The 10,515-nt window shown below is 38.6% G+C and overlaps 1 protein-coding gene across 1 annotated transcript in view; it reads left to right on the top strand.

Moving 5' to 3' along the window:
- ush2a (Usher syndrome 2A (autosomal recessive, mild)) overlaps positions 1–10,515 on the top strand; it is a 213,367-nt gene that overhangs the window by 118,509 nt on the left and 84,343 nt on the right. The window contains exons 38-39 of the mRNA XM_053509206.1: positions 2,533–2,680; positions 3,455–3,600. Of these exons, the coding sequence (XP_053365181.1) occupies positions 2,533–2,680; positions 3,455–3,600 (294 nt within the window). The remainder of the gene's footprint in view (positions 1–2,532; positions 2,681–3,454; positions 3,601–10,515) is intronic.

Genomic DNA, 10,515 nt, shown 5'->3' with positions numbered 1-10,515 from the left:
TCTGAAGTTTCTGCGAGAGAAATGTTCAAGTTCAAAACAAAGACACGAGGAAGTATAAATTTTAAATACCACACGTTTCGCTCCACTCTGCTCAGCCAGATCTTTAGGCTTCTTGTAGCTGAACTGAAGCCTTGTCTCGAACTGTCCTTGTTATATCAAAGAACAGAAGGCAGAGAAAGCTAAGAGATCCAGAGGAAACATAAAAGTGCATAGTTTAAAATGATTAGTGACACTTTTGATATACCTGAGGAAGGAGGGAGCCGAAACAAAGGGGAAACTCCATGCCGACTGTTTGATGAAATAAGTCTGTAAGGAATTAACTCTTTTGTCAACTGGTTGTCTTTGTTCAGTCGAAGCTCACGTTATATCTCATGCTCTCTCTCTCTCTCTCTCTCTCTCTCTCTCTCTCGGTTTTTGTCTGTTTCTCATGTTTTTGTTTCTCTTTGTGGGACTGAACACATGAAGTTATTCCACACTAAATATCTTCATATACAGCCATCCTCTGTCATGTAGTTAATAACCTTATACATGCGCAATAGTAAAAGGAAATGATTCACTCTGAAACCGCGAGCTTGTGCTAGCAGTGGAGCAGGATGTGGGCTCGCAGTTCAGGCCAGTCCATATGCTCATCATCATCATTACGTTTATGGAAGCTTGGACGCTTAATCCTAACCGGGCTCTAGTACCGAAGGCAGATGGGAGAAAACTGCGGAATGGCTTTTAATACCGACGTCCATCCAGGAAAACGCATCCGCTCCCTCCAATTAGGGCTCGCATCCCAGCGTCCGGTGCTTTTCAAGCCTAACACAAGCACCAGTGCATTATGAAAATTGGAGGTTGGCAGCGGAGGCGATGGCGGGCCGTGCCGAATTGAGTGATGAGCCTCACTCTCTTCAAACTGGCCCCGGCTCTCGTACCGCAGCGTACGGAAACCGAACCCTGGCTTGTGTCACGTATATACTGCTTTTGCTTTCACGTCTCCTTTTCATTTCGGTTCCTGCTGTCACCCCACATGAAGGATGAGCTCGGGAAGCTTTTGAACGTCCTTTAAAGGAGCCGTGTGTTCACTGACATCATTGGCAGGTCGCTTGCTCATCAATCAGCGCATTAGTACATTTTCTGCTCACGCAGTCGCCCGGAATATCATTTGATCTCATTCGGCTCGGGGGTCTGGGAGCACTGGGATATTTTGCCTTTGTAACCAACGCCCTTGTTGACCCTTTTTGTTTTCTGAAGCTTGAGTCAGTGCGAGTGCAATTGGTATTCCACAGGGGCGCTTCTGTTTGGGCATGCACAAAATGACTTAAGTAATCAACAGTTATTGAGTGCTTGTGGTTGCATGAGAGGGATGTTGATTGAGAATGAGCCTTCACTTAAGAAAAGAGGCTCACTCCTATTTCTGGAGTGGCGTATTATCGAAACAGACGCCGCCTGGATTGCTCCTCGAAACCGACGACTCGGCCTGGAGTCCCTACCGAGTGTGGCGACAGGCAGCAGGATCGGCTTGTTTTTCTCTTCATAATGGATGTCTTCAAATCTTTCCGCAATTTGTTTTAACAGCTTACAAATCATGCTGAAAAGTGCACTTTGAAAGCATAACTGTAGCATCTTGCATTATGCATTAGCATTAAGGGGTTGATTTAGCGTCGCGATGTTTAGACTATAGCGAGAAGGAAAACACGAGTTAATAAAATTAGTCTGACATTCGACAATCGGTAACGTTTCTTTTGATGAACTATTCATAAACACTGATAGGAGACAATGGATGCTTTAAGCAAAGGCTTGTGAGTGAGTCTAGTCTCAATCACTGTACTCATTCTAAAGGTACCATATTTTACCACGTTAACACGGGCCTCAGAGCTACACAGACGTGTGTGTGTGTGTGTGTGTGTGTGTGTGTGTGTGTGTGTGTGTGTGTGTGTGTGTGTGTTAAATGAGCCAGCTAAATTAACCCTCAGATAATTAAGATTCAGTTTTAGTTATTTGTCACATGTACTTTTTTTTTACTTTATTTTTTTTAGCATGTTCTAGGATACACCATGTACATAATGCATTTTTAACTTTCTTTATTTGAAAGAATATATTCTTTATGAATAATTCTATATGAGCCACGCCCCTCCTGAGGACAACAGACCAGCCTGCAGAGGGGCTCGTCTTATATGAGGTCACAATGCAATTAAACCCTGACCACGCACAAAATTTAGTCTAAAAAATGACTACTAAGAGAATTTTGCATAAATATTTTGCATTTTATTCTATAAAAATCCAACTTTAATACCGGGAATGATTTAGCCCTTGATGTCACGGGGTGTAATTATGGTGTTATATCGATGTATATATTTATGAAGCTGTTTTTGTCTTTAAAGTCAAAAAATTTATTTCATTTGGTGCTTTACCTCCCGCTGCGTTACCTCACCACTAACACGGTCACACTACTGCTCTGGAGCATATGCCTCCTTCGCCTTGGCCTTCATCTCTGCCTCTCCCTTCCCCCCTTCCCCCCCCCCTCTCTCTCTATCCCGATGCCCCCAGCTCCAGATGGCCTCTTGCCCCCGAGGCTGGCAGCTGCCACCTCCACCTCTTTGCAGGTGGCATGGCTCAGTCCCTCGCGCCCCAATGCACCTGGGACTCTGCGCTATCAGCTCCAGATGAAGAATCCGGACACCCAACACATCCTACAGTGAGTCTCCATCGCGCAGCACACAGGAACACGTGACTCCGTCTCATACACGCTTTAAGTTTTACACTAGCTGCACATGTAGGTCGATGTCCTCGTAGAGGGATCTGGCTTACTTACTAATTAGGGTTTATTATGATTTCAAAAGCAATTACATTGCAGAAATCTCAATTTAAATCCAAATTGTGTTGAGTGTATTGAAGTATTGGTAACTCTACACAAAAGAGGGATTTGTACTCTTTAAGCAAGTGTGAGTTTCCATATGATAGCAAGGAGAGGCAGGGCCGAAATCTAAAAAGCCTAACTTCATCTGATATGTATGCATTACATGCTCCTTGACAACAAATTGCTATTTAATCAGAGATGGGGGAAAAATTCTCATTCTGTTGTAATAAATAAATGACTAGCTCCATGTATTATATATCAGCCTCATTTCCTGCCATTCCGTTCAAATGTATTTCATTGTTCAGGTGATTTTTTTTTTCTTTATTATAGCTCTATAGTAAATTTGATGGCGAAGCTCGCTGGAAATTGGCGCTGCTCAAAAACTATCCTGAAAGCAACCAAGAGTCATAAGGCATTTAATGAGCTGTGTGTATGGAGGTGTTTTAGCAGGAAATCAAAGAAAATGTGCTTGTTTATTATTTCATATCTCAAGGATGTTCAAATTGATGAGATTGTTTTAATTTGATCAGAGCAGCTTGATCTATTTATTGATGTATAAAGCATTCCGTGATGTACTCTGCCTGAGTGTGTGTGTGTGTGTGTGTTTTACAGACTGGTGGATAATGAGACAGAAACAGTGTTCACTCACTCGGTACAGGATTTGGAACCGTACACAGAGTACCAGTTCAGACTTCTGGTGTCAAACCAGTATGGAGAAGCTCGCAGCTCCTGGGTGTCTTTGCGCACTGCCCAAGATCGTGAGTCTCTCTCATTTTCTCACACACACACACACACACACACATTACTCCACACATTAAAAAAATACACACATCACTCCAAACACTTTTTCGTCATACACAGTGTGTATGATGAGCCTTATTCAGCATATGTGGCAGCAGATGAGCAGGTGGTGTGTGTGTGTGTGTGTGTGTGTGTGTGTGTGTGTGTGTGTGTGTGTGTGTGTGTGTGTGTGTGTGTGTGTGTGCACCCAAAGCCGAGGTGTATGCCTGCTAGATGACCTACTTGGTGTCATTGTGAACTGATTACCGTAATAGAATCATATTAGAGTTCGTAACAGACACTCTTTGCTAAGTTATAAATTAATTATACTTCAGTCTATTACCACATGCATTCTAATTAAGTACGAATATTTGCATACACTCAAAATACCCAGTATTATGGACCATCACCTCTTCATTACCATGCAGAGTGCTACGCCCACTTTCCTCTAAGGTCTCTCTCTCTCTCTCTCTCTCTCTCTCCAAGTTTTACAATCATTTTTACAGTAAATGGAATTGCAGTTTAATTTCAGTCGGCAATTTATTAAAACTGATGATCAGTTGCTTTGCCTGCATGTGCCTATGAATTGTCTTTGATTTCCTATTAAAAATAATTTTAGTGTGTGTATCCCAAACCTTGTGCAAATACAAAACACACAATAGACAAATGTGTACTACAATACACCCTTTTTATACTGTATACAATATACAGTATCAATCAGAAACAACTAAATTATATAAGAATTAAAAATGTCTAGTCGCCTTTAAGCTATAAATGAAGATTTCATGGACAGGACCTAATATATATATATATATTTATCTTATAATAATGAAATAAAAGAAAGAAGAAACTTCTGAGATATTCGATAATTAATACACAAAAGAAATAATTTCTAGGCAGAATAGTAATAAATATACATTAACATTGTTTAAATTAGAGCTGTTTATTATAGATTTAACTCGATTAGATTTTTTTAAATAAATTGAAATGTTTAAGTAATGTCGCTGCTTTAGTAAAAACATCGGACAGTCAAATTATTTTTATTAAATCCAAACAAAAAATAAAAGAGGCTAAAGCAATACAAAGTGCTAACCTTTTTTTCCCTTGACAAACTGCTGCTCCACACTCCAGTCCAGTAGGTGGCGATATTGCACCACCCGCCAATAAACATAAAAGAAGAAGAGAAAGAATGTGCGTGCTATCTTGCTAAACGCGTGTATTTGTGGAAGAAGGAAGTGGTTTGTAAATTCTGCAGAAGTTGTTGTTTATTTTAAAAGATTTCCTAATTTTAGATCGCGTGCATATTTCTGAGCAGTTCAAAAAGTGTGAATCGAAATAGATCGAAATGATAGAAACCTGTCGTTTTTATTATTTAAATCAATTGATTACTTCGCAAAATTGATTAAATCACACGGCTCTAGTTTAAGATACCAGTAACTTTCTGCTTTTAGAAACAGGACAGATTTAGGACGTAAAATTAAGTTCACATAAAAACATCAATCAAAAGCTGAATTCATGATTTTATTACTTAAACCTAATTAAATTTGATCAACAATTTTCAGTCTAATTTTAACAGTCAAAATTCCATTTTAAAGTCATATGTTTATCCCTGATGAACAAGCCGGAGATGATATGAGAACAAACCCCGAGCGGACCCAGACTCGAATGGAATCCTGAGTGATGATTATATTGCGATTATCAATAATTTATCAATAATCTCTTACTGTGTCCTCTATGGTCAAAGTGCAGTTGTGTAACCGGAAACTTCAGCTTATGAGAAACTTGATCTACAGAATAAGAATTTTACATTTTATGAACATGAAGTCTATTTTGTTTTTCTCTTTAACTGCTCATTGATGGGGACTCGATTGCAAGTTTTTTTTAATTGAAGTCCCAAGCCCCAGTTATGGTTTTTAATTGGAATCATCCGCGGTAATCTCGTTGATTTTAAGGCTGTCCTTATGGGACCGTCCTCAGCAGCGGCGAGTCATGTAGAGCTGATTAGAAGGAGGGCATCAGAATGGATCGGGCAGGTCCGGAAAGCAGAAGGGGTCAGGGTCACTGCTTATTACAGGTGTGAATTATGTAGAGCGAGTGTAATCGATTTAGTTAATATTAACATGATCTGATTACATGCAAATTCTCGAGAGGGTGTTCGCACTGACAGGATGGAAACACCTTGGGTTTATATTTAACACCTTGGGTTTATTTTTAACCTCAGGGAGTTTTTATTTGGCCTTTGTATACGGCATGTACAAGATCAAATCATGCTGTATGTAAAAGCGGTGTTCAAGTCAAAGCGGGACTTTTGATTGTACAGAATAACAGAACTCAGTCCTGAGAGTAAACACTCCATTTATGTCTCTATATAATCCCCTGATACACTAATGCATTTATCCCAGTGTCTCACTAGAGCTTGGACACCATCAAGGGAGAAAGTTCTATATAGGACTACCTGCTTCTGGTCTGAAACACTGGCCTCTCAGGGACTCCTTTAATGGCCCAAACATGTGGAAATGGCTTGGATCCGTTGCTTTGTCTGCAATCATTTAAATGTGTGTATTCCAAACCCTGTGCATATACAAAACACACACTTAAACAAATTAAAATTTCAAATTTAAATTTTATTTGTCACATACACAGTCATACACAGTACGATATGCAGTGAAATGCTTGTACGACCGCCGGTGACCTTAAAAAGAAAATAAAAACTATATATAGGGAATAAATATTAATAAAAAATAAATGAAATACAAAAGAAAATAAATGTACCCAGTAAAATAAACAAACTGTACAAATAAGGGCATAATAAAAATATTAAAAAATATAGAAATATAGGAATATAGGGGGGGAATATATATATAAAAACGTGCACAACAATCACATATCAACAACATATCAATCAAAAACAAATAAATAATATAAGAATTAAAAATGTTTAGTGGCTTTTAAGCAATAAATAAATTATCATGTTAGGACCTGAAAATTGTTTTTTGTTTTTTTAATCTTATAATAATCGTGCTTTGACTTGAACACCACTCATACTGTACATTAACAAATTGTGTTATTTTAAGTAAACCTTTGTACACATTCAAATTATGTTAATTTGTAAATTAGCTTTTTTTCACTGTGTTGAAGTCAATTAAAACTATTTACTGTAAATTTGTTTGTTTGTTGATTTTCAGAACAAAAAAAAAATGGATAATGACCCTCACAGCGGAACAGTTTTTATTTTTAGAACAAAATATAATTTGCTGAAATGAAGCCAATGAAAAAGCAGTTCTAGTTAGATTTCATTAAATTGGGATATGTCTTTTTTTTTTTTTTTTAAAGAAAGGAAGGAACAAGCCATGGCTTGGCAGCAGCGCGGTGCATGAACTCATGCAGATATGTGTCTAAAAGCTTTAGTTAATGTTCACAACAGACCGAGGCATGCTGATGTGATTACTTTCAGAAACTGATGATTTTAGGATTTTTACATGAACTAGTGATAAACTTACGGCCGACAGTTTAATACCAGACAAAAGACCAAATGAAGGTTTTTTGGGGGTTTTTCCCCCAATCTTAAACGTCAGCCATTAATTATCATTTAATTACCCTGGTAATAAAAAAAAAAGTTGGTTTAGAATATATTATTATGAACTAATTCTTCATAAACACATTGCTGTGAAGAAGGTGATAGTTTACGGTTAAACAGAACTTGTACGTTCACAGTGTAAAATGACTAATTAAGAAACACACACGCGTAAAGGAACTGAAAAGAACTGCAGAGATTTGTCAGAGTAATGATCGCGTATGATCAAGGGAGAGATGAAAGGACGAGCAAGGTAAAATAATAGGAGAGGACCGTATGTCTAATTTCCTTTTTTTCCCCTCTCTCTCTCTCAGCAGCAATAACTTTTCTTGTCTCTAATTTAGAAATCCCCCCAGAGAGAGTTCCCTTCTGTTCCCCCTAACGCAGTGTAGAAAACACTCTGGTGAAACTGGCCTACATACAGGACTCACATCCCACTGCTAATCACAAATAATTATTAAGGCTTAATATTTGCTGGTTTTAGGTTTTAAATTAGTTAAAAATGTTATGACGATTCTGCACGTGTCACGTTTCTTAAAAAATGGCAAAAGTAAAATAGAGGGTTTTTTTGTTTTATTAGGATTTTTTTTAAATGTGAGATGTCTTTGTGTTTCCTATGACTGATTGACTGATTGCCTTGAAGTGAGACTGTCCTAGTGAAGATGTACAAGTGTTTTATATATTCAGAAAGCTCTCCTGCCTCTGATTTTATCATTCCATTAAATTTTTATACACACCTTTTTTAAGTAATTCTTTGTGTGAATTTTTGCTCCTTTGACTTGACAGCCGGTCCCGAGAACATAAACTTTAGCATGTAGGCTTTCCTTTTCATTCCTGACCGTCACACACACACACACACACACACACACACACACACACACACACACGTGAGCGTACACACACTCATATAAAGCGCATTGTGTTTGTAATTTGTTCGGAGCCAGATGTGTGCTGGCCTTAGAAGGTTTCACCGTCCTGAAGTGTGTGTATCCCTGCACAGTCAAAACTAAGGGTATAACATCTGGTAAAGTCTTCTTTACTGCCACATTGATTGTGCCTACGATATTATTTTAAGATTCTTTCAGCCAGCGATCCTTCTGTCCCTCACGACAGTAAGAATACCCTTCCTTATTCTTTCCCTTTTCTCACCCCTTCATCACATTTCTTGTGAATTTCTTTCTGTTATTATTATTACGCTAACTGAATCCTTATAAATGTAGCAGACCTTCACGGCCGGTGGCCCGCGCTCATCTTTTCCCGTCCCAGGACAGACCCGGCGTAAGTGTCCCGGACGTCCTGCGATGGCGGCGGGCGCTGTCGACGCCCTGACGGAGGCAGCCTGGTGTTATTGCGCAGTGTTCTCGTCAGCCGCCCCAAGAGCAGTAAAGCATCAATAAAATCAAAAGCACCTGCATCTTAAATGAAATTTCAATTGAAAAACTTAACAGCCCTTCAAATTGCGAAATTTAACACAGACCAGTAAAGCTTAAATAACACTTTGCCTCTACAGACTGAGGCGAGGCTAGAGAGCGAGCAGACGAGGCTGGGATCGGGGCGAAGGAAGCGAAGGAGGGGTTTGTGTTCAAGGTGACTTGATTGTCTCATGTGGCAAAATTATTAACAATTAAGGAATTTCTCCAGAGAGACACATTGGATTTGCAAGCACAGGTACATTCGCAGGGTGTTTTTGTATTTTTTTTAAGCAGTGTCAGAGGTGGGGGTGGGATGGGGGCTTTTTCAGTATTCATGGAAGCTCTCGAACCTTTGTGGTAATTGAATCAGTTAGAGTGCTGAGTGGAGCAAGCATAAAAACCTGTTAACCCAAAGGTCAAATCTGTGCATTTTTTATTTATCAGGACGGGGTAGAGTTGGGTGGGGTGTGGTGTGGTGGGTGAGGGGGTGGGGGGAGTGGGGCTGAATCTACAGTGGATGACCCCTTCTCTCGCACCACCTGAAGTTGTTGTGTTGAAAGAAAGAAGAATGGTCAGTTTCGTTTTTGCCAGTATGTTAAGAACGTGAACTCTTCTCCTCTTGGTGGACTCATGACCTCTTTTTCATGAACACGACCAACAGAAGAGGTATAAACCCTTATTCACTGATGATTAGTTGGACTTCCTTTTTTTAGAAATCAGTCCTATTCAGTTTGACCTCTGCTAAACATTAGTCTTTGTATTTTTTTTCCTTTTTTTTTTGCCATATCCATCTGAGCTTCGTTCTGTTTTACTGGTACATACTGTACAGTACTGAGCTCTGGGGCCTAAAGCTCATTCCGTGTACTCAGGTGGGACAAGGTGGTGATGGGGAGGTGGAAGTGGGCCATCTGTGGGGAGACATCAGCAGCCCAGCATGCATGAGAGAGCGAGAGCCAGTCACCTTGATCACACGCGCCCTTGCTGCTTCTCCATTACCACTGCTACTGTGGGACGTAAATGTAGGAGGAAAACATTACCTGCAAATGAGCTTTCATAGGACCTAAATATCAATCAGACACCCGAGGCTGGAGAGTCAGACGGCGAGGGCGCGCACAAGACGAGGAACTGGAACTTTGCTTTAACTTTAAGGAGGGTTTTATATATATATATATACTGTACTATAGGACAGAATTGACAAAACTTTAAAACTGGTATGGTAAATGTGTCTTTTCTAAAGTATGTATTTTATAATAAGCAGTATAATAAGTAGCAGCAATTTAATATTATATTCAACAAATTTAAATTTGCTTTCATACGGTATACTTAAATCAATTAAATATTTTAAATTATATATGTCTATCAAAATTACATTTATTAATTACACAATAGTCTTTCTTTATCATGTGTTCTGCTTTGAGACAATGACCATTGTTAAAAGCGCTATATAAATAAATTGAATTGAATGTGGAATGTACTTTGGTTCAATATTATTTAAAAAGAAGTTTTGTTTTGTTTTGTTTTTTGTATATGCGTGTGCAGTTAGAAAAAAAAAAAAGCTGCCTTGAGTCATCACAGGCTCTCCAGTACATTTTTCACCTTATGCATTTCCATACTTTTTTATTTATTTATTATTATTTATTATTATTATTATTATTATTATTATTATTATTATTATTATTATTATTCATAATAATAATAATAATAATAATAATAATAATAATAACAGGTGCCAATAACATCTACCACTCATGGCCGGGTGTGGCCTGCTCTTAATTTACTTATGACAAATTATAGAGCTGAAAGGTCTGGGATTGATTCTGGAAGTGAAGGAAGTCATCCACAAGATCCTTTGGATGGACAAATCAAGACAACCTTGTGCTAGAATGATGGTAAATGAAGAGCAGAAA

This window comes from Clarias gariepinus, chromosome 13 (genome assembly GCF_024256425.1).
Source record: "Clarias gariepinus isolate MV-2021 ecotype Netherlands chromosome 13, CGAR_prim_01v2, whole genome shotgun sequence".
NCBI lineage: Eukaryota > Metazoa > Chordata > Actinopteri > Siluriformes > Clariidae > Clarias > Clarias gariepinus.
Note: the sequence above shows the minus strand (reverse complement) of the source record. Positions and strands in the feature narration are given on the sequence as shown.